The sequence below is a fragment of the Anas platyrhynchos genome, chromosome 19, assembly GCF_047663525.1.
Source record: "Anas platyrhynchos isolate ZD024472 breed Pekin duck chromosome 19, IASCAAS_PekinDuck_T2T, whole genome shotgun sequence".
NCBI classification, from domain to species: domain Eukaryota; kingdom Metazoa; phylum Chordata; class Aves; order Anseriformes; family Anatidae; genus Anas; species Anas platyrhynchos.
This window is the reverse complement of record NC_092605.1, coordinates 537,827-559,950: the sequence shown is the minus strand read 5'-3', so window position 1 is coordinate 559,950 and position 22,124 is coordinate 537,827. Positions and strand designations below refer to the sequence as shown.

At 59.5% G+C, this 22,124-nt stretch overlaps 1 protein-coding gene across 1 annotated transcript in view; it reads left to right on the top strand.

Annotated features, from left to right (window-relative positions):
• The window catches only part of DNAH17 (dynein axonemal heavy chain 17), a 35,076-nt gene that overhangs the window by 9,883 nt on the left and 3,069 nt on the right, over nucleotides 1-22,124 (top strand). Inside the window, exons 28-77 of the mRNA XM_072025703.1 lie at nucleotides 187-534; nucleotides 612-703; nucleotides 884-1,010; nucleotides 1,245-1,397; nucleotides 1,920-2,045; nucleotides 2,408-2,515; nucleotides 2,634-2,765; nucleotides 3,188-3,348; nucleotides 3,431-3,587; nucleotides 3,946-4,050; nucleotides 4,330-4,487; nucleotides 5,081-5,219; nucleotides 5,654-5,881; nucleotides 6,041-6,178; nucleotides 6,337-6,469; nucleotides 6,747-6,874; nucleotides 6,982-7,130; nucleotides 7,248-7,530; nucleotides 7,656-7,829; nucleotides 8,514-8,721; nucleotides 8,803-8,968; nucleotides 9,495-9,597; nucleotides 9,735-9,882; nucleotides 10,162-10,253; nucleotides 10,408-10,569; nucleotides 10,724-10,888; nucleotides 11,038-11,229; nucleotides 11,656-11,922; nucleotides 12,355-12,516; nucleotides 12,982-13,215; nucleotides 13,398-13,562; nucleotides 13,666-13,761; nucleotides 13,872-14,089; nucleotides 14,272-14,479; nucleotides 14,790-14,905; nucleotides 15,251-15,443; nucleotides 15,546-15,781; nucleotides 15,946-16,068; nucleotides 16,727-16,931; nucleotides 17,398-17,562; nucleotides 17,669-17,809; nucleotides 17,948-18,118; nucleotides 18,306-18,428; nucleotides 19,041-19,234; nucleotides 19,340-19,488; nucleotides 19,597-19,724; nucleotides 19,808-20,035; nucleotides 20,510-20,701; nucleotides 21,267-21,446; nucleotides 21,790-21,972. Of these exons, the coding sequence (XP_071881804.1) occupies nucleotides 187-534; nucleotides 612-703; nucleotides 884-1,010; nucleotides 1,245-1,397; nucleotides 1,920-2,045; nucleotides 2,408-2,515; nucleotides 2,634-2,765; nucleotides 3,188-3,348; nucleotides 3,431-3,587; nucleotides 3,946-4,050; nucleotides 4,330-4,487; nucleotides 5,081-5,219; nucleotides 5,654-5,881; nucleotides 6,041-6,178; nucleotides 6,337-6,469; nucleotides 6,747-6,874; nucleotides 6,982-7,130; nucleotides 7,248-7,530; nucleotides 7,656-7,829; nucleotides 8,514-8,721; nucleotides 8,803-8,968; nucleotides 9,495-9,597; nucleotides 9,735-9,882; nucleotides 10,162-10,253; nucleotides 10,408-10,569; nucleotides 10,724-10,888; nucleotides 11,038-11,229; nucleotides 11,656-11,922; nucleotides 12,355-12,516; nucleotides 12,982-13,215; nucleotides 13,398-13,562; nucleotides 13,666-13,761; nucleotides 13,872-14,089; nucleotides 14,272-14,479; nucleotides 14,790-14,905; nucleotides 15,251-15,443; nucleotides 15,546-15,781; nucleotides 15,946-16,068; nucleotides 16,727-16,931; nucleotides 17,398-17,562; nucleotides 17,669-17,809; nucleotides 17,948-18,118; nucleotides 18,306-18,428; nucleotides 19,041-19,234; nucleotides 19,340-19,488; nucleotides 19,597-19,724; nucleotides 19,808-20,035; nucleotides 20,510-20,701; nucleotides 21,267-21,446; nucleotides 21,790-21,972 (8,352 nt within the window). The remainder of the gene's footprint in view (nucleotides 1-186; nucleotides 535-611; nucleotides 704-883; nucleotides 1,011-1,244; nucleotides 1,398-1,919; nucleotides 2,046-2,407; nucleotides 2,516-2,633; nucleotides 2,766-3,187; nucleotides 3,349-3,430; nucleotides 3,588-3,945; nucleotides 4,051-4,329; nucleotides 4,488-5,080; nucleotides 5,220-5,653; nucleotides 5,882-6,040; nucleotides 6,179-6,336; nucleotides 6,470-6,746; nucleotides 6,875-6,981; nucleotides 7,131-7,247; nucleotides 7,531-7,655; nucleotides 7,830-8,513; nucleotides 8,722-8,802; nucleotides 8,969-9,494; nucleotides 9,598-9,734; nucleotides 9,883-10,161; nucleotides 10,254-10,407; nucleotides 10,570-10,723; nucleotides 10,889-11,037; nucleotides 11,230-11,655; nucleotides 11,923-12,354; nucleotides 12,517-12,981; nucleotides 13,216-13,397; nucleotides 13,563-13,665; nucleotides 13,762-13,871; nucleotides 14,090-14,271; nucleotides 14,480-14,789; nucleotides 14,906-15,250; nucleotides 15,444-15,545; nucleotides 15,782-15,945; nucleotides 16,069-16,726; nucleotides 16,932-17,397; nucleotides 17,563-17,668; nucleotides 17,810-17,947; nucleotides 18,119-18,305; nucleotides 18,429-19,040; nucleotides 19,235-19,339; nucleotides 19,489-19,596; nucleotides 19,725-19,807; nucleotides 20,036-20,509; nucleotides 20,702-21,266; nucleotides 21,447-21,789; nucleotides 21,973-22,124) is intronic.

Sequence of the window (22,124 nt, the reverse complement as noted above, 5' to 3'; positions counted from 1 at the left end):
TCCCAGTTTGCTGAGAGCCCCGTGCTCGAGCGCGGCTCTGCAGCTGGGGGCACTTGCACAGCGTGGCCCCAGCAGCTCGTGCTCTGGAGGAGGTTTTTGTGTGGCTGCCCTGCCTTCCCGCGGGGCCCCTGCCAGGGTTTGCCCTCGGTGCGCGGAGCTCGGCTCATTCTCACGCTTGCTCTAAAGGTGCTGAGCACCCTGAACACCACCTGGGCCACGATGCAGTTCGAACACGAGCCCCACCCCAGGACCGGCGTCATGCTGCTCAAGTCAGACGAGGCGCTCATCGAGACGCTGGAGGACAACCAAGTGCAGCTGCAGAACCTGATGACGTCCAAGTACCTGGCCTTCTTCCTTCAGGAGGTGTCGGGCTGGCAGCAGAAGCTGTCGACCACCGACTCCGTTATCAGCATCTGGTTCGAGGTGCAGCGGACGTGGTGTCACCTGGAGAGCATCTTCATTGGCTCTGAAGACATCCGCAGCCAGCTGCCAGAGGACTCCAAGCAGTTCGATTCTATCGATCAGGATTTCAAAGTGAGGAACTTCCCCTCCTGCGCCCCCGCGAGCTTGTCACTGGTTCAGGTACGGCTGAATCCTTTTTTGTCTCACAGGAATTAATGGCCGATGCTGTAAAAACTCCCAACGTGATTGAAGCTACCAACAAACCTGGGCTCTACAACAAGCTGGAAGCACTGCAGAAAAGGTGAGGTTTGAGTCACCCTGATGAAGCATCGTGGAGAAGCCTCCACCGACCAGTCTAAGCCCAAAGAGGCGTTTAATTCCTCCAGCAGTGACGTCAACTTCAACAGAACAATAACTTTGCAGAGATTAAAAACCAGGACATTTTTAACTGTTTTTTTTTCTCTTCCTGGTTTCCTGTTAGACTGGCCATCTGTGAGAAGGCTTTGGCTGAGTACCTGGAGACAAAACGCCTGGCCTTCCCTAGATTCTACTTCGTTTCCTCTGCAGACCTGCTTGACATTTTGTCTAACGGAAACGAGCCCGTTGAGGTACGGGTTGAATGCAAAGCCTGGAGACAAGTCCGGCACCTCTGACGTGCTGACTTCTTACGGCAGTTTTAAAATACTCTAAAAGACAAAACTGCATCCCTGGTACGCCGCTTCTCAGGGCTGCAGCACCGTGAGCAGTACAGGAGTGAACCAAAGCTGTAAAACAGCTCTGTGCACTGGTCAGGTACAGCCGAGTCCTTTTTCATGACTCTGCTGTCGTGCCTCTGTCTGCAGGTGTCCCGTCACCTGTCGAAGCTGTTTGACAGTCTTGCTAAACTGAAGTTCAAGATGAGCCCTGACAAGAAGCCCCTGAAGGCTGCCCTGGGGATGTTCAGCAAGGAAGAGGAGTACGTGCCTCTGGACCAGGAGTGCGACTTATCCGGGCAGGTCAGCGAGGTCTCGGGCAGGGCTCTGGGGGGTGGAGCTGTGCAGGCTCAGGACCGAGACAAACCTGCTGCTTGTGCAGTAGCAGACTGGCAGCGGTTTTAAAATGCTTTCATAAAGGTTTCCATGAAAACAAACAAACAAAAACCAAACAAACAAACAACCAGGAATAGGACCCACGTTACAGGTATAGAACAGCTGCAGCAATGTAAGCGAACACAGAAACAAGCTGCCTTGCAGCCCTCAGCCAGGGGGGGCTCCCCTGGTGTGCGGTCCCCAGGGCCATGGGGGACGGTCCCGCTCTGCACCGCTCCCCGTCTGTGATGTCCCCGTGCCCCTTCTTGGGGCAGCTGGGGCACAGGATGGAGGCTCCCATCCCCGCATCCCCGCCTGGAGCAAGAGGCCACTTGTGGTGTGGAGCCATGGCCGGGCAGCTCCATGACAGCAGCGGGCGGTGGGAGCCGCAGGCAGCCGGGACAGCAAAGGGCTGCCGAGGGCTCGCTCAGAGTTTGCTGCTCGCACCAGGTTGAGGTGTGGCTGAACCGCGTGCTGGCGAGCATGCGCTCCACGCTGCGGCACCTGATCCCCGAGGCCGTGGTGACCTACGAGGAGAAGCCGCGGGAGCAGTGGGTGTTCGACTACCCGGCACAGGTGGGGAGCTGGGGGGGCCGGGGCCGAGCTGAGGGGCTCAGGGCAGCCGCCACAGGGGTGGGCGCGATGCAGGAACCGGGGCTGCTGCTGCCTGCGGCACGGGTCCCCAAAACGGGACAGCGACAATCCAACAATCTGGTTCTGCACGGGCAGCAGATTGCAGGGCAGGGGAAGCCAGATGTTGCACATCAGTGCAGAGCTGCTGCAGCCTGGCTCCTTTAAAATTCTGGCCGAGAGTGGGAACAGGCAGTAATTTACAGGAAAATCTGGTTGGGGCAGCAAGGACAAAGCCTGTCCCAGGCCGTGGTGGGGAGGGCTCGTTTCCTCTTATTGCCTCATTTTGTCGCTGTGATTTGTTGCAGGTTGCTCTGACATGCACCCAGATCTGGTGGACCACAGAAGTTGGCATTGCCTTTGCAAGGCTGGAGGAAGGCTATGAAAATGCAATTAAGGATTATAACAAAAAGCAGGTTTGCATCCCTGGGACCTTGTCCTGCAGCCCCCCCCAGCTCTCAGCAGGCTGAGGCGTCTCAGATGGGTAGGGAAGTACAACGCCGTTTTCTGATTATCCTTTCTTTCCTCCCTCAGATCACTCAGCTGAATGCACTGATTTCACTCCTCATTGGAAACCTGACTGCCGGAGACAGAATGAAGATCATGACGATCTGTACCATAGACGTGCACGCCAGGGACGTGGTGGCCAAAATGATCGTCGCGAAGGTAGAAGTTACACCATGGTGCTTTCACTGCTTCCTTTCTTGGCTCTTCTGAGCAAAGTTTTTCTTCTTATTCTTTTATTTTCTGATACTTTCAAAGTATCCAAAGTGTGAGAAAGCGCAAAGAAGGTAAAAAGGTGCAGAGTTCGGGGTACCTGGGAGCAGGGGGGGCAGCACAGCTGGGCTCACACCGGGCTGGGTCTGAGCCGTGCCGGGAACACAAAGCTCCGGGGGTGGCAGGGTCCTGGCCACGCGGCTGCTGCCTGGGACCTGCTGGTGGCACAGGCTCAGGCAGTGACCCTGAGCAGTGACCCTGAGCCCTGGTGGAGTCACTTTAGGCATTCCTTACCCAAAGGAGCCCGGGTCCCCGGGGCGGGTGGGCTGTGGGCACACGCTCCCCATCAGGAGGTGGCGGCTGCCCCACAGGTGGAGAGCGCGCAGGCGTTCACCTGGCAGTCGCAGCTGCGGCACCGCTGGGACGAGGGCAGGATGCACTGCTACGCCAACATCTGCGACGCGCAGCTGCAGTACTCCTACGAGTACCTGGGGAACACCCCGCGGCTGGTCATCACCCCGCTGACCGACCGGTAGGGCTCGGCTCCCCGCGCCCCGTGTGCTCAGCTCTGCAGGGGGCATGGGCAACGCTGAGCCCCCCTGGCCTCGCCCCAGGTGCTACATCACCCTGACGCAGTCCCTGCACCTCTACATGGGGGGGGCCCCCGCCGGCCCCGCGGGCACTGGGAAAACAGAGACCACCAAGGACCTGGGCCGGGCGGTGGGCATGATGGTCTACGTCTTCAACTGCTCCGAGCAGATGGACTACAAGGTAGGGCCGCAGGGAGCAGGCGGTGGTGCCAGGCAGGTGAGAGCCATCTTCCAGGATGAGGGGAGACTTTTGGGAGGCACCCCTGCAGGACGCCCCCCGCCTCCAGCTGCAGCGCCCCGCGCTGATGCCTGAAGCCAGGCTGGGCTCTTGGTCTGCTCTCCCCCGGCTCAGCTGCCAGCGAGGGATTTGGGTCCAGGCAGCTGCTGCCAGGCTGTCCCGGGGGAGCTGGGGGCCATTTCACGAAGCACAAGAGCCGAGCGGCTCCCAACAATTGAGCTTCGTAACAAATCCCCAGGCTGCAGCCTTCTTGGGGAGGCTCCGTGTCTCTGAAGCCTCTTCCCTTTGCTTTGATCTCCAGTCCTGTGGCAACATCTACAAAGGGCTGGCTCAGACCGGAGCCTGGGGCTGTTTCGATGAATTCAATCGCATCGCGGTGGAGGTGCTGTCGGTGATTGCTGTGCAGGTAGGTGCCCTCCGTACAAAGCCACACCGCAGTGCCTCCCGGTATGGGATGAGTCCATCGGACTCTCTGGTCTCAATTCCCAGCCCATGCACTGAGCTTGCCCCAGGTTAAACCCAGCTTCCAGAGGGACCCTTTGCAGCCAGTGTCTGTGCCGTGTCGCGGTGGGGAGCGTGGCGATGCGGGGTCTCTGGGCATGGTTACGAGCAGCCAGCCCCAGCGAGCACTGGCAGCAGGGACCCGCGGGGCCGTCCGCACTAACACGTCTGCTCGCCTGCCCAGGTGAAATGCGTCCAAGATGCGATTCGTGCCAAAAAGAAAACATTCAATTTTCTTGGAGAGACAATAGCGCTGGTGCCGTCGGTCGGACTGTTCATCACGATGAACCCTGGCTACGCGGGGCGGACAGAACTGCCTGAGAACTTAAAAGCTCTGTTCAGGTACCTGCGGGCAGATGAGGCACCGCTAACCAGCAACCTCCACAGCCTTTACTAGAGCAAATGAGGACACCCGTGTGTCCTGAGCCTGCTGTGAGACCTTGGCTCCCCGTGGCTGGGGGCAGTCAGAGGCTGCGGGGTTTGGCTGCTCAGCATGCAGGGGAGGCTCGGGGCTGTTCATTGCCACCGTCAGTAGCAGGGATTGCAGAGAGGACAGAGCCAGGCCCTTGGAGGTGCTCTGTGGAAGGACAGGAGATGGCTGGAACAAGCTGCAGCAAGAGAAAAATTCAACAATAATGAAAAAAAGCTCCCCGTGGGGGTGGTCAAGCACAGGAGGGGGTGGCCCAGGGGTGCTGTGGGACCTCTGTTCTTGGAGGAACCCAGACCTCAGCCAGAGCAGCCCCAGGAGGCTGGACCAGTGACCCCCAGAGACCCCCCCCCCACAGCCTAATTTACTGCCTAATTCTGTAACGCTGACAGCAGCACTGAAGGGTTTAAATGGAAAACAGGGGTGCAGATTTTTGCTGGCTGCGGGAGGGCGCGGGGGCTTGTGGCTGCGTGCACAGCTCTGCTGACCCAGCACTGCTCTCCTCCAGACCCTGTGCCATGGTTGTCCCAGACTTTGAGCTTATCTGCGAAATCATGCTGGTTGCAGAAGGTTTTATGGACGCCAAGCTTCTAGCAAGAAAGTTCATTACTTTGTACACACTCTGCAAGGAGCTGCTCTCTAAGCAGGTAATTTAACCATATTCACGGTTCTTTAAGTGAAAGAGTTAATCCGAATTTCAACCCTGAGAGACAGTTCAGAAGTTTCTCAGCTGGCAGTGATGTGCTGGCGTGTGCTCTGTGAAGTTCATGTCTATGGCTGGACGAGTTCCACTCCACGCTAGTGTGTCATATGGCATATTTCTGCCTTATGGAAGAAATCAAGACGTTCAAAAATAGAATAGAGCGTAGCCCGTTGAGGCACGAGCATCCAGATGTTCTGCATCCCAGCAGAAGTGATTTACAGGCTGGATGTGTGACAGACTGACATTCGTTCCTGGGCTGACTGGGGCTGGCCTTGCAAACAAGCTCACTTCAGGGCAGCCGGACAGGCACCGTGTAGATGACCTGGGCGTGGGGTGAAATGAAAATGAAATCCTCACATTTTGGCACCCACCCGGCAGGACCACTACGACTGGGGCCTGCGGGCTATCAAGTCCGTGCTGGTGGTAGCGGGCTCCTTGAAGAGGGGGGACCCCGGCCGCGCTGAGGACCAGGTTCTGATGAGAGCTTTGCGAGACTTCAACATCCCCAAGATCGTAACGGACGACCTGCCCGTGTTCATGGGGCTGATCGGAGACCTGTTCCCTGCTCTGGACGTCCCCAGGAAGAGGGATCTGAACTTTGAGAAGGTTTGGGCGCAGGCACAGCCGGGAGGGTGGGAGAGGTGGAGGCGTGCGCGGGGCTGGGGCATGAGCCCGGCCCTGGCACCGCCGGGCGCTGGCAGCTCCCTGGGGTCTTGCTGGGGCTGATCCAGCTCCGCGTGGTCGGCGCCTGCTCCCCCCCCCCAGATCATTAAGCAGTCCGTGCTGGAGCTGAAGCTGCAGGCGGAGGAGAGCTTCGTGCTGAAGGTGGTGCAGCTGGAGGAGCTGCTGCAAGTGAGGCACTCCGTCTTCGTCATCGGCAACGCCGGCTGCGGCAAGTCCCAGGTAGCGGCCACACGCAGCCCCGAGGTCTGCAGCAATCCCACCTGGGGCTGCCCAGGCCTGGGCACGCTGCAGCAGACGGCAGTGAGAAGGAGATCGAGGGCTGTGGGCGCCCTTGCAGGAGCAGCCGTCGCCGCTGCACAAGTTCCCCTCTCCCGCAGGTGCTGAGGTCGCTCAACAAGACTTACCGCAACATGAAGCAGAAGCCGGTCACTGTGGACCTCGACCCAAAAGCTGTGACCTGCGATGAGCTGTTTGGGATTATTCACCCAGCTACACGGGAGTGGAAGGACGGTGAGACACCAAGGCTGGCACGGGCGGTCCCATGAAGGGTGGCACCTGGCACATACAGCCAGCAAGCAAGTGGCGGGTGCACAAGCAAACACCCCCTGAGATGCATCTCTGAGAACACCTCTGTGAGCGGTGACAGCAGCGGGAAGGCCTCTCCTTGGGGCTCTTTGCTGGAGCAATGGGGAGAGCAGGGAGGGCGGCGTGTGCAGGGGAGGCACCAGTGCAGTGTGTCCCCCCCAGTGAGCGCACTGCAATGACCCACGCGTCTCTTTGCGGGCAGGGCTCTTCTCTTCCACGATGCGTGACCTGGCCAACATCACGCATAAGGGGCCCAAGTGGATCATCCTCGATGGAGACATCGACCCCATGTGGATCGAGTCCCTGAACACGGTCATGGATGACAATAAGGTTGGTGCCATCGCACCTGGGGAGCTTTGCTTGTGAAGTCAGCTTGCATTCATGCCTGCTCCCCAAAATTGGAGCTGCCCCCCCTCACGATGGGCCACTTCCCTCAGGTTCTCACCTTGGCCAGCAATGAGCGCATCCCTCTCAACCCCACCATGCGGCTGCTCTTTGAGATCAGCCACCTGCGCACCGCCACGCCGGCCACGGTGTCCCGGGCAGGAATCCTCTACATCAACCCCGCGGACCTGGGCTGGAACCCGTGAGCACAGGGATGGGATGGGGGCAAGGGCAGGGATGGGATGGGGATGGGGACAGGGATGGGACGGGTGGGCACAGTCCCTGCACTCGCCTGCAGCCCTGCCCATCCCTTCCACAGCGTTGTGACCAGCTGGATCGAGAAGAGGACCGTGCAGTCCGAGAAGGCCAATCTGACCATCCTGTTCGACAAGTACCTGCCCGTGTGTCTCGAAAAGCTCAAGTTTGGGTTCAAGAAGATCACCCCCATCCCTGAGATCACGGTGATACAGATGATCCTGTACCTGCTGGAGTACCTCCTGACGCCGCAGAACACCCCGCCGGACTCTCCCCGGGAGCTGTACGAGCTCTACTTTGTTTTCGCCTGCACCTGGGCCTTCGGCGGGGCCATGTTCCAGGACCAGGTACGGCCCCGCTGTGCCCGCTGGTGAGAGCCTCGCGCCCGCTTCCTCCCGCGGCCACGTCCCTGCAGGAAGGAGGAAGCCGCGGTGGCCGCCTTCGGAGCTTTTCTCTGTTTGGTTCCTTCCAGCTCGTGGATTACCGTGTGGAGTTCAGCAAGTGGTGGGTGAACGAGTTCAAAACCATCAAGTTTCCTTCTCAGGGGACAATTTTTGACTATTACATTGATTCGGAAACAAAGAAATTCATGCCGTGGACTGAAAAAGTGCCAACGTTCAGACTCGATCCTGAAGTCCCTCTGCAGGTAATTCCCACAAACTGTCTGCATTTGCATCCTTGATTTGTTTATTACCCCGTGGTGTTTCCCCCAAGCAACCGTAGGCCAGAGCATCTGCAGCAGCGCAGGTACCTGGGCTGCCCCTGCCGCGGCGCTGTGCAGGACGGCATCAGGCACCCCCCGGGGCTCGCTGCGCTTTGCTTTACTTCCATGGAAACCTCAGTGCGAGCTGCAAGTTGCAACGCTGCTTCTTCAATTTCACTCTAACATGTGGCTTTACAGATTTTCATGAAATAATTATAACTATTACCTGAATGCAAAATGCACGTAAAAAAGTATTTGCATATATCTTTTGAAATGCTGTGATGAGGGAGGGGTGGTTGCATCAAAGATGTCAGGGAAAAGGGGAAATGTTACAGCCGAACTGGGCAGGGACATGGGCAGGTTTCGGCTGTGCTGTGTTGTTTTGTTCTGATGGCATGTTTTTCCAGCAGCTCCTATTCTGGGTCAGAAAGTTTTTACAATAACCAAGCACCTGAGACCTTTTGCTGTAGAGAGGGACCAGATTAGTACAGCAGGATGGAATCTTGGTTAGAGCAGCTGGTAGTGCCAGGAGAACCGGGCAGCGGGTCGGAGGGAAGATCTGCAGGCAGACTCAGAGCTCGGCAGCGCGGGGTGAGCTCTGCGGGACCAAGAGCTTCTTTTCCCCAGGCCTCCATGGTGCACACGACGGAGACCATTCGCATTCGGTACTTCATGGACATGCTGATGGAGAAGCAGTGGCCGGTGATGCTGGTGGGGAACGCGGGGACGGGGAAATCGGTGCTGATGTGGGACAAGCTGGAGGCACTCAGCACGGACGAGTACCTCGTGCAGTCCGTGCCCTTTAACTTCTACACCACCTCGGCCATGCTGCAGGGTAAGAGCTGGTCACAGCCAGCCCTGTGCTGGGGGGGCCCCGCAGCACTGCCCCACCACAAACCCTCTCCTCCCTCTGCAGCCATCCTGGAGAAGCCCCTGGAGAAAAAATCGGGGAGGAACTACGGTCCGCCGGGGACCAAGAGGCTCATCTACTTCATCGATGACATGAACATGCCCGAGGTAGACAAGTACGGCACCGTGGCACCGCACACGCTCATCCGGCAGCACATGGACCACGGGCACTGGTAGGTGGCCGGCTGGTGGCACGGCCACTGCAGCTCGGTGATGCTCGGCACAGAGGCGTGTGCCGTGGCACAGCCGTCAGGCTGATCCCTCCCGTCCTGGTGGAGGACCCGCAGCCGTGTCCCTGCTCACGCTGCCTCTGGCGTCACACAGCCAGCAGAGCCCCGCAGCCCCTGCTCAGCAGCTGCTGGGAAGGCTTTGGCAGAGGAATTAGGAAAGCTGGCAGCTATCCCAAACCCCACAGACCCATCCAAAGCAAATAACCCCTAGCTGGGACCCCCCGTGTGGCACGTAGGGTTTGCTGGGAAGCGAGGAGGGGGTGACAAGTGCCAACTGCTGCAGGGTGTGCACGGGGCCAGGGCTGGCCCTGGGGAGCAGGGAGGTCTTGGCACAGAGCACTGCCAGGAGCGCTGCCAGGCTTCACCGAGCACCAGGGATCTGGGCACCCCTAGAGCAGAGCGCAGAGGGGCTGGTGGGGCTGGAGGAATGTGCCCCAGGGGAAACATCACCGTGAGGGCCCTGGCACAGGTACGACAGGAACAAACTGACACTGAAGGACATCCACAACTGCCAGTACGTGGCCTGCATGAACCCCACCGCGGGGTCCTTTACCATCGACTCCAGGCTGCAGGTACGCAGGGCTCACAGTGCCGGGGTCCCAGCCCGGGGCCAGAGCCCAGGCGGGGTTGGAGAGCCCCGGGGTGCCGGCTGGCTTCGTTGGCCCCTGCAGGGCAATGCTCCCCCCTGAGTCTCTGCTTCCTGCTGCAGCGACACTTCTGCGTCTTCGCTGTGAGCTTCCCCGGCCACGAAGCGCTGCTGACCATTTACAGCGCCATCCTCACGCAGCACCTGGCCCTGCAGAAGGTGCCGCTGGCGGTGCAGAGGCTGCAGACCCAGCTGGTGGCGGCAGCGCTGGGTGAGCCCCTGCCTCCTCGGGTGGGGAGGGCAGCGCGCGGCAGCCCCTGTGTCGTGTGCCCTGTGCCAGGGTCCCGGCAGCAGGGTGTGGGCAGCACCTGCAGTGAAAGCCTGGCCTCCCCCCTCTCTCCAGTTTACGTTCCAAATGCAGCACTGGGTCCCTAGGAGTTGTGCTGCTGAAGTCTCAGGGATCACAGGGTGGGGGTAGCACGGAGCGAGGTGCAGCCACCCGATGGTCCCGGGGTGCTGCCCACCCACTTACCCCGTGTCCTGCCCACAGCCCTGCACCAGAGGGTCACCTCCACCTTCCTGCCCACGGCCATCAAGTTCCACTACCTCTTCAACCTTCGGGACCTCTCCAACATATTCCAGGTACCGGTGGGGCTGTTCCCTTTAAAACACACTTAGTCCATGCTTTCCTTTGCTGTATGTCCTTGTAAGTACCCCGACCTTTTCCCAAAGCCAACTTCTTAACTCTGCTCTGAGTAGCAGCAAAATAAACCTTGAGGATTTGTGTGTTTGCCAGGGCTTGCTGTTCTCCACCCCCGAATGCCTGAAGAGCCCCATTGACCTGGTGCGGCTCTGGCTCCACGAAGCCGAGCGGGTCTATGGAGACAAGCTCATTGATGAAAAGGATCAAAAAACCTTTGGAAAAATGCTAACCGACACCTGTAAAAAATTCTTTGATGTAAGTTGTGCTGGAAAACAAGGGAGGGCCCCAGCCCAACAGGGCTGCGTGGCAGGCTGAGCTCAGCCGGAGCGCGTGGCCGTGCCGGGAGCGCTGCGCGGGGGCAGGCGGCGTCCCTGCGCCTCGTGCCCAGCGCTGCCCCTGCCTCTCCCAGGACCTCAGCGAGGATCTGGTGTTCGCCAAGCCCAACATCTACTGCCACTTCGCCCAGGGCATCGGGGAGCCCAAGTACCTGCCGGTGCCAAGCTGGCCGTCGCTGAACAAGCTGCTGGGAGAAGCCCTGGACAACTACAACGAGGTCAACGCCGTGATGAATTTGGTGAGCGCCCTGCCGCGGGACACCTGCTCCGAGGCAGCATGTGGGCACCGCTGTGACACCGCTCTCAGTCAGCTCTGTGCGATTAGGGGCGTTCACAGCGTTTGGTGCTGTGATTCAGAATATTAATCCTTCTCCCGTGTTTTCTTTAGGTGCTCTTTGAAGACGCGGTGTCTCATATTTGCAGAATTAGTCGGATCTTAGAGTCTCCCCGAGGGAATGCGCTGTTGGTGGGAGTAGGAGGCAGTGGGAAGCAAAGCCTTTCGCGGCTAGCAGCTTACATTAGCTCTCTAGATGTGTTTCAGATAACGCTGAGGAAGGGATACGGCATCCCAGACCTTAAGGTGAGTGTGGCTTTCCTCCCACACCTCCTTGGGTGGTGCAGCCCGCTGGCGGGGACAGAGGATGCAAACGCTCTGCAGCCAGCCCTGTGTCTGAGGTGGGCACACGCAGCACCCTGCTCTGCCCTGTGCATGTCTGCACTGCACAAAGGTGTCTGCTGAACACCCTCGGGTCCTGCTCCACACAGCATTCCCCATCCAGGGGACAGGCAGGAGCAGCCCATAGGGCGGGTGCACCGTGGGCAGCTCCATCTGAGCACACAGCATCGGGCACCCTGCACCTTCCCGAACACAGCCCCTGCATCTCCGAGGGGTGCCAGGCTGGTCGCAGGGCACCTGGTGTGGTGCTGCCCCTGCACGACACCGGGCACCGTGCCTGGTTCTGCTCCAGAACGGCCGTGGGTCTGACGGCTCCTCTCCCCTGCCCAGCTGGACCTCGCCTCCCAGTACATCAAGGCAGCTGTGAAGAACATCCCCACCGTGTTCCTGATGACGGACTCCCAAGTTGCCGAGGAATCGTTCTTGGTCCTAATCAATGACTTCTTGGCATCTGGGGAGGTGCCGGGGCTTTTTCAGGACGATGAACTGGAAAACATTATCAGTGCCATGAGGCCGCAAGTGAAGTTTCTCGGATTGCAAGACTCAAGGGAAAACTGCTGGAAATTATTTATAGAAAAAGTCAGGCGTCAGTTAAAGGTAGGTGTGCCCCCACCAAGGGTGTTTTGCAAGTGCTCTGACGTGCTTAATCCAAAATCTGTTTGCAAACATGACACAGAATGCTGTGGTTTCATTATGCTGTAATGAGTCTGAGTGAAAGACATTTTCAAAGCATCCTCAGCCAACTGCAAGCCCCACGGCCCCAGGGCTGCAGCTGCTGACGCCCACGTCCTTACCTCTCAGGCAGAGGGGTGCGAGCGGCACTCACAGGGAGCTCGGCACCAGCAGCAGCGCTGGCCCAGCCCCTGCTGAGCAGAGCAGGGCACGCAGCTGCACAGCGGCCCTGGGAGCAGGGAAGGACTTGAATGGGTGGGAGGCAAAGCCTCAGCGTTCAGCAGCGCCGCGTGCAGCAGTGGGGTGCAGGCAGCGCTGTGCCAGCGGCCGCCCCACTCAGCAGCACCGCCTGCCCAGGTGATCCTGTGCTTCTCCCCTGTGGGCTCCACGCTGCGGGTGCGGGCGAGGAGGTTCCCGGCCGTGGTCAACTGCACAGCCATCGACTGGTTCCACGAGTGGCCCGAGGATGCCCTGGTGTCCGTCAGCAGCAGGTTCCTGGAGGAAACGGGGGACATCGAGGTGAGCTCTGCAGGGGCCCCGGGTCAGGGCACAGCGTGCTGCAAGGGGAGCAGCAGCTGCATCCTGCTCCCTGCTCCCTGCTCATGGGACCCCGGGGATGGGAGCGGGGACGAGCTCCCAGCTGGTGCTGGTGTCAGAGGCTGCAGCCTCACGCGGTGCACGTGGGACGAAACTCTTAAAAGACACCACAACTAACAGCCAAGACCAGCTTTCCCGCAGTGCTGCACAGGCTAAGCTGGGTGGTGGGAGTCTGGGGAAAACCAAAGCAGGGCTTAAGAACAAATGTTTGTGTTGTGACTGCCTGCATTTTCCAGCCGTGCGCTGTGCTGCTGTCGTGAGGCAGCGCTCTGACTGCTGGCTTCTGCCACTAAATGTGTTGCTAACACTGCACAAACACTTGGATTACCCCTCGTGTGTGTGCTGCAGCAGTGCCACAGGGCGGCTCACTGTGTTGTTCTGCTGCAGCCCGAGGTCAAGGTCTCCATCAGCCAGTTCATGTCCTACGTCCACACAAGCGTCAAGGAGATGTCCCAGATCTACCTGGCCACCGAGAGGCGCTACAATTACACCACGCCAAAAACCTTCCTGGAGCAGATCAAGCTCTACCAAAACCTGCTCGCTAAAAAGAGGAGTGAGCTCATTGCCAAGATCGAGCGGCTGGAGAATGGCTTGACGAAGCTGCAGAGCACAGCATCACAGGTGCCTGCCCCCCTCCTGGGGTGGGATGGGGGGAGCGAGCTGGGCAGCCAGAGCCGGGCTCTCAGAGCTTGCCCCACACAGGGTGGTCACAGTGTGCGGGGATCCGAGCCATGCCAAGCTGCTGCTGTGAGGCCGGCAGGGCTTGGTAGGCATCCCACCACCTCCCATCCTCCCCCATCCAGGTGGATGACCTGAAAGCCACACTGGCGATCCAGGAGGCAGAACTGAAGCAGAAGAATGAGGACGCAGACAAACTGATCCACGTGGTGGGCGTTGAAACAGAGAAGGTCAGCAAGGAGAAAGCCATCGCTGATGAGGAGGAGCTGAAGGTCCAGGCCATCAACACGGTACGAGGCTGGGGCAGCACGAGCTCTGTCAGCACCGTGGTGCTGTGGCCGTAGCCAGCACCGGGCACGGCTCTCACCCTGTCCCATCCCCTCGCCTCCCCAGAACGTGGCTGAAAAGCAGCGAGCCTGCGAGACCGACCTGGCGAAGGCAGAGCCCGCGCTCATCGCCGCCCAGGAGGCGCTCAACACCCTCAACAAGGTGCGAGAGCCCCCGGTGGGGTGCGGCTCCCCGGGGGTGGCGGCACGGCTCTGGGGCCCCAGCCCTGCCCGGTGCCAGGCGATGCTCAGCAGCCCCTGGTCCCTCCCCAGAACAACCTGACAGAGCTGAAGTCCTTCGGGTCCCCACCACAAGCGGTGGTGAATGTCACGGCAGCCGTGATGATCCTGACAGCGCCCAACGGCAAGATACCCAAGGATAAGAGCTGGAAGGCGGCAAAGGTCATGATGGGAAAGGTGGACACCTTCCTTGATGCCTTGAAGAAGTTTGACAAGGAGCACATCCCGGAGGCGTGCCTCAAGGCGTTCCAGTGAGTGCCACCCGGGAAGGACCGGCGGGGGGCTGGGGGCAGCTCAGCTCCGAGCACCAAAGCCAGACACGGGCTCTGCCCTCCAAAACTGCGCCTGTGAGCTGCACAAAGCAGAGCGGGACAGGAGCCACCGCTGGCCTCGGCGGGGAGGCTCAGCACGGCGTGTTGTTCTCCCTCTCCAGGCCCTACCAGTCGGACCCCAGCTTTGACCCGGAGTTCATAATGTCAAAGTCGACGGCCGCGGCAGGGCTGTGCTCCTGGTGTTTAAACATCGTCCGCTTCTACGAGGTGTACTGTGACGTGGAGCCCAAGCGGCAGGCGCTCGAGGAAGCAAACGCAGAGCTGGCAGAGGCGCAAGAAAAACTCAGTCGCATTAAGCACAAGATCGCAGTAAGTGCGCGCTGCCTCCCGGGCAGTCCCCGGCCAGGGCTGGCTGCTGCAGCCCGCGGCTGTTTGCCTTGGCCGGCATCCACCGTGGCTCCGGATCAGCCGCTAACCATTCAGCTGCGGGCCGCGGAGAGATGCCAACAATGAATTAGAAAGATTCTTACCATTTGGGCAGCCCGGAGTCCAGGTGCTGTCTTCTCAACAGGGACTGCAAGCTCATTAGCGTCTGCAAAGCTTTCTCCTGGCCGGCAAGCTTGCTGCAGTTGCATTTGGGATGTGTGGGAGCTAACTGTAAATGTGTTGTCTTTTGAAGGACCTGAATGCCAACTTGGCAACTCTCACTGCACAATTTGAGAAAGCTACGGCCGAGAAAATCAAATGTCAGCAAGAGGCTGATGCAACTAACAGAGTCATCACGCTGGCCAACAGGTACTGTGCAAGCAGGGCTCCAGCAGCGCGGGGCTGGGGGCAAGCAGCCGGCACTGCTGCTGCTCCCCGCCTTGCCTCGCTCCCTCCGACACAAAGGTCAAGGCCAGATTCAGGCTCCTCGCTTCCCCCAGATTAAAAATTCCCACATGTGAATTGGGCTGGAAACTCACAGCGATGCGGTGGGGCAGGATGGTGCAGTCACAGAGCTGCGGGCCCTGAGGCACTGCCCGAGCTGCCCCTCTGCCAAATTCGCAAGCAGAGCTGGGTTCATCGAACCGGGCGTTTGGCGAGGGCTGCGCCGTGTGTCCCGGCTGGGTCCCTGCACCTTCTGCTCCGTCCCTGCAGGCTCATTGGGGGGCTGGCGTCCGAAAACGTTCGCTGGGCTGAGTCGGTGGAGATGTTCAGAGAGCAGGAGAAGACGCTGTGCGGGGACGTGCTGCTCATCTCCGCCTTCGTGTCCTATGTCGGCTACTTCACCAAGAAGTACAGGGCCGAGCTGATGGAGAAGTACTGGATCCCCTACCTCGAGGCGCTGAAGGTGAGCAGCTGCGGAGCCCCCCCGGGCACTTCTGCCCCCTGCCCCGGCACCGAGGGGCCTGCACTGCTCGGGGGCCGGGCACCCAATGTCCCCCCATGGCAGGTGCCCATCCCCACCACCCCGGGGCTGGACCCCCTCAGCCTCCTCACCGATGCTGCCGACGTGGCTGCGTGGAGCAACCAGGGGCTGCCCAGCGACCGCACGTCCACCGAGAACGCCACCATCCTCTGCAACACCCAGCGGTGGCCGCTGGTCGTGGATGCCCAGCTGCAGGGCATCAAGTGGATCAAGAACAAATACGGGGGGGAGCTGAAAGCCATCCGGCTGGGCCAGAGGAGGTGGGTCGGGGGGGCCGGCTGCCCACCCCCTGTGCCCTACAGGCTCTGCACACCCATCAGAGCCAAGGCACCTGAGAGCAACAGGGGCCAGGGTGTGCTGCAGGGTCTGGCTGGGGGGCGTTTGCCCAAGCTCACCACAAGCCCCCCTCCCTGCCTGGCTGCAGCTACCTGGACACCATCGAGCAGGCGGTTTCTGAGGGACACACGCTGCTGATCGAGGACATCGGTGAGACCGTGGAGCCGGTGCTGGACCACCTGCTGGGCAGGAACACCATCAAGAAGGGCAGGTTGGCACGCACACTTGTCTCTGGTGGCCGAGGACTTGTACCTGCTGGGAGACCCACTGCTGCCCTAAAATGTCCCTTTATGCCCCATTTGCATGACAGCAGCTGGGGCCACATCCATGCCCTTTTCACATGGGAGCCCCTGGCCACATCCCTCACTTTTCTCATGGTTTACACTTGTAGTCCATGGGACTTTGGGGCTGTTCTGGTCTGCTGAGTTTAGTGATTTAAGAAAATGATGTTCCCCAGTGCACCTGCAGGATAACGCCTGATCAACCAGGAGGTTTTTTCCTGGCAGACACAGGCGCGTGGTCAGTGATGGGGCTCTTGCCCCATGTCCTGCACCATGTTGGTGCTCCCAGCCCTGACACAGGAGCTCTGCCCCCACCGGCTGAAGCCATGGGGAGCTGCACCCCTGGTGGCCCTCCCTGGGCTCATGGTGCGGCACCCACAACATCAGGAGCCCAGAAGCAGCCTCAGATTCCCTCTGCTCCTCAGTGCTTTGCCCTGCCCGGGCTGTTTTGGCTCTTCTGCTCTTGCTGTGCCACTTCCCAAGCAGAGAAAAACATCTCGAGGGGCTGGAAGCAGCACGCGGGTGGAGGGCTCCTCTCTGTGAGGAGTCGCTGCCAAAATCCAGAGATCAATCTCACTGCCTGCACAGATACATTAAGATAGGCGATAAAGAAGTGGAATATCACCCGCGCTTCCGCCTGATCCTGCACACCAAGTACTTCAACCCCCACTACAAGCCCGAGATGCAGGCGCAGTGCACCCTGATCAACTTCTTGGTGACCCGCGAGGGGCTGGAGGACCAGCTGCTGGCCGCCGTGGTGGCCAAGGAGCGCCCGGACCTGGAGGACCTGAAGGTGCGGGGGCTGCGGTGGCGGGGAGACGGCTTCTGTCTGCTGACCGAGTCCTTTGTGTGTTCTGGGGGTTGGCTCGTTCCTTTTTGTGGTTGCTTTTGCTTATTTATTGACCTATTGCTCTGTTTATTTATCGTTTGTGGGTTTTGTTCTCCCTGTGCCTGCCGCCTGCGGTGCGCTCGCTGCTGCGCCCTGCAGCTGCACTTCGGGGGTCTCATGAGCTGGGGTTGTTCTCTCGGGGACCCATCGCTCAGCCAGCCAGCGCGTCCCCTTGTCCAGATTGTGCTTGTGAACAGAGAATTTATAATTAATGCAAAAGAAGATAAAGCCAGCCATGCTGCCAGTGATCTGCACTCCACTGCACACTCTTTGTTGGGGAGCCCCCAGTGCAGATCCTGGCCAGCAATGGCGGGGGGGTCACCGCAGGCTCTTGAAGGAGTCGCAGCTCCCCTGGGCCTTGGTGTTGCAGGCAAATCTCACAAAAAGCCAGAACGAGTTTAAGATCAACCTGAAGGAGCTGGAGGACTCCCTGCTCGCCCGGCTCTCTGCCGCGTCAGGGAACTTCCTGGGGGACACCGCGCTGGTGGAGAACCTGGAGACAACGAAGCGCACGGCCATGGAAATCGAGGAGAAAGTAGGCGAGCGGCCCCCACACCGGGAGTGGTGGCCCCATGGACACCAGTGGGGGATCGGGAGCTGCCTCGGGATGCGGCAGTAACACTGCGCTCCTGGGCCTCCAGGTGAAAGAAGCAAAAGTCACGGAGGGAGAAATAAACATTGCTAGGGAGAACTACAGGCCAGCGGCAGAAAGAGCATCCCTGCTGTACTTCATCCTGAGCGACCTCAACAAAATCAACCCCATCTACCAGTTCTCCCTGAAGGTGAGCATAAAGCGAGGCGGTGATTGATGCGTATGGGGCGGGTGTTTGGGGGATGCGGGAGGTTCGGTGTTCCGGCTTTATGCTTCCAATAAAGCACCCAGGAACACGGGTGCTGAGCCCACCCCGGCTCTCCTTTAGGCCTTCAACGTGGTCTTTGAGAAAGCCATTCAGCGAACGGCTCCGGCCGAGGACGTCAAGCAAAGGGTGATCAACCTGACAGACGAGATCACCTACTCCGTCTTCATGTACACTGCACGCGGACTCTTTGAGAGAGACAAACTCATCTTCCTGGCCCAGGTTGCCTTCCAGGTAATACGAGCAAATGCATCAGGCTGCTGTATTTTAGTATCTTTTCTGAATCTGTGTTATTTTAGACACATTTTCCTACTGCTGTGCTGCCACTGGGGGCTCAGGAGCTCCTTGCCCGGTGCACGCCGTGCCGCAGGGCTGCAGGCAACTGTGCGGCAGCCACAGCAACGCGCTCCCTCCTCACCAGATCCTGACCATCAAGAAAGAAGTGAGCCCGCTGGAGCTAGACTTCCTCTTGCGCTTCCCTTTCAAGACCGGCATTGCGTCCCCTGTGGATTTCCTGCAGTCCCAGGGCTGGGGAGGCATCAAGGTGGGTCCCGAGTTCCCAAGCGCGGTGCGGCAGCGGGGTCAGGCTGAGCTGTGGCACCCAGGGAGGGAGCACAGAAGCCAGCACCGGCTGCAGGTGGTGAGAGGCGGCTTCCTCTCGGCCCCATGAGACCGGGAAGGAGCAGGGGCAGCAGTGCTGAGGGTGGGTGCTGAGCACAGCCACTGCCCGAGGGGCTCCAGGGGCAGCACCTCCCTCTGTGCTCGCTGTGCCTTTCCTGCTCATGGCAGGGGAGGGCGTAAGGGAAAATGGACAAAAGGTTGCTCAACAGCAAAACGATGCTTATGGACAAGTTGTGTTTTGCTGCAGTTTGGGCTGTCATCGGTAGCAGCATCCCCCCCGTGTGCCCGGCTTCTTGCCCCATGAGGGGATGTCCCAGCCATGCCCCCACATTCAGCATCCCCTTTCCACTGGCACCCTGCACATCCTGGGGGGGCCATTCCCCTCCTCACCCTGAAACAGCCGTGCCCAGCACCGGGCTGGTCTCACAGCTGCCAGGGCCCATCTGTGGCACCACGCACCCGGCGCTGCGGTGACCCCTGGGCTGGGTGGAGCAGCGCCCAGCGAGGGTCTGGTCTTTGTCTGCCGGACCCCCAGGCCCTCTCGGAAATGGACGAGTTCAAGAACTTGGATAGTGACATCGAGGGCTCAGCAAAGCGATGGAAAAAATTTGTCGAGTCTGAGGTGCCCGAGAAGGAGGTGTTCCCGAAGGAGTGGAAGAACAAAACGGCGCTGCAGAAGCTGTGCATGCTGCGCTGCATGCGGCCGGACAGGATGACCTACGCCGTCAGGTGCCCAAAACCCACCCGGCGCATGCAGCTCGGCTGCTGCCCGGCGAGAGACCGCAGCAAGCATCTTTGTTCCCGGCTCACACGCGGGGCTTTGCCTTTCTGTAGGAACTTCGTGGAAGAGAAGATGGGCAGCAAGTTTGTGGAAGGAAGAAGCGTTGAGTTCTCCAAGTCATACGAGGAGAGCAGCCCCTCCACCCCCGTGTTTTTCATTCTCTCCCCTGGCGTCGACCCTCTGAAGGATGTGGAAGCTCTGGGTAAGGTGGTCCCCAGCCAGCACCAGCTCACAAAGGCTCTGGGCAGGATCCGCACAGCCCCATCTTCCTAACAAAATACGCATCGTGGCCGTCTCCTCCCCTCCCCAGGCAAGAAGCTGAACTTCACCATCGACAACGGGAGGATCCACAACGTCTCGCTGGGGCAGGGCCAGGAGGTGGTGGCAGAACGCGCGCTGGAGGTGGCGGCCGAGCAGGGGCACTGGGTCATCCTGCAGGTGGGTGGGGGCTGCCCGGCCCCATGGCAAATTGCCGAGGTTGGATTTCAGAGCACGCCGTACAGCAGGGCTCTGTGTTGCAGAACATCCACCTGGTGGCACGCTGGCTGGGCACGCTGGAGAAGCGTGTGGAGCAGCACGGCATGGGCAGCCACGCCGACTACCGCGTCTTCATGAGTGCCGAGCCAGCCCCCAGCCCCGAGGCGCACATCATCCCGCAGGGCCTGCTGGAGAACGCCATCAAAATCACCAACGAGCCGCCCACCGGCATGTACGCCAACCTGCACAAAGCCCTCGACCTCTTCTCCCAGGTACCCGCACCCTGCTCCCCCCATGCTTCCCCCCCCCAGTGCTGCTGGCTCCCCTGGTCCCCGCCGAGCCCCCGCGGTGCTGCACCAGGAGCCAGACCCAGGCACCTTCACAGGGGCGTTGGGGAGAGCCGGAGCCCCCCGGGGCTGTCTGGGCAGGGTGGGTGCTGGGAGGCTGCTGGCTCACCCCAGAGCCGGGCGGCACCGCGCTGCCCCAGCCAAGCATGCCGGGGGTGTGAGCCCGAGCGTGTCTGTGTGTATAGATTGCTCATTTTTTTAGTAAACAATCAAGTGCAATAATTAACCACCCAGCAAGGCTTTAAAAGATAAGTTTATGTGTTTGTTGTTTTTTTCTTTTTAAATATACCATCTTCAGTTCTACTTTGCCATCTCCTGAAATTTTCTTCAACAGCCAGGGGGCTGATGGTGATATTCACTTTTTCACTTGCAAGCCCACTCTCTTTTCTTCCACTGCAGGACACGTTAGAGATGTGCAGCAAAGAGATTGAGTTCAAATGCATCCTGTTTGCACTCTGCTACTTCCACGCCGTGGTGGCAGAGCGGCGCAAGTTTGGTGCTCAGGGCTGGAACAGGTCTTACCCCTTCAATAACGGTGACCTGACCATATCCATTAACGTCCTGTACAACTACCTGGAGGCGAACCCAAAGGTAAGGGCCTTACAAACAACCATACCTCGGGAGGGGAAGGGACAAAGCCCAGGTTTGCTGCACAGACGCCTGCTCGTGTGGGAGCTGTGCAGCAGGGCTGTGGCACACACGCATTGAGCACGGGCTGGGAGCAGAGCCCACGCTGGCTCAGCCCCTGGCTGGGTTGTGCTGTTTTTTTAACACGCCTTTCTGCCCCAAACACAAAGCGTGCCCCAAGAACAGGAGTGCAAGGAGCAAGCTTGGGCTTCCCCCCCGAGCAGTGTCCTGCCCAGCCCTGCCCTTCAGCCGCACACTGCTGACCCGAGCAAAGCCGGAGGGCAGGGTGCAGGAGCCCAGATGGGGACAGGGGCAATCGGTGGGCGAGCACAGGACACATCCATGGCCACAGCCCCGTGTCCTCTTCCCCTTTGCTTCTGCAGGTCCCGGGGCACTGTTACCTCTGTGGGTCAAAGAGAGCTCGTGTGGCTCCACAGTGATGTGTGCAGCCACCCTCACCTCCTGCAAGGGGCTTCTTGGAGCCCCAGAGGCAGCAGGAAGCTCAAGGGGAGCATCTGTCTCCTTGTAGGTCCCCTGGGATGATCTCCGGTACCTCTTTGGTGAAATCATGTACGGTGGGCACATCACAGACGACTGGGACCGCCGGCTGTGTCGGACTTACCTGAGTGAATACATCAGCGTAGAGATGCTGGACGGGGAACTGTACTTAGCGCCGGGCTTTCAGATCCCTCCCAGCTTGGATTACAAGGTAAGATGGATCTCTCATCATAGGCTGTGGTAATTAGCATTACTATTGGCTGTGGAAAACCAAAGTTCCCTCGTGCAAACCAAGAGGGAGTGTAGGAAAAAAGTTGTGCCTTTTCAATCCAGTGGAAACAGGCAGAATTACTGGAAAAATAATTCTTGTGGCTGGTGTGGTAAGGTAAAGGCTTATTTAAGACACGAGTGGAAAATCGTCTTAAATAAGCAAGGCCAACTAGCTGTAAAGCACCATCAGCAGGAAAGCAATGATGCACTTTCAAGGCTGAAGTGAAACTCTGCTCAGACGTAAGTACCCGCTGAGGTGACATCAGTAACTGCCTCGTGCTCAGGGCTACCACGAGTACATCGATGACAACCTGCCCCCAGAGAGCCCCTACTTGTACGGCCTTCACCCCAACGCAGAGATTGGCTTCCTGACCGTCACCTCGGAGAGGCTTTTTCGGACAGTTTTAGAAATGCAGCCCAAAGAGTCAGACGCTGGAGGAGGTGCCGGTGTCTCCCGAGAGGAAAAGGCAAGTGCAGCTTCTGCTTCTGCACAGCGAACACGGCGCTGCAGAGGCCACAAGGGGGGTGCCCGGGGAGGGCAGGGCCAGGCCCCGCACAACCCCCCAGGGAATGCAAGGGGCAGGGACACCCCCGCTCCCTGCAGCGCAGGAGAGCAGAG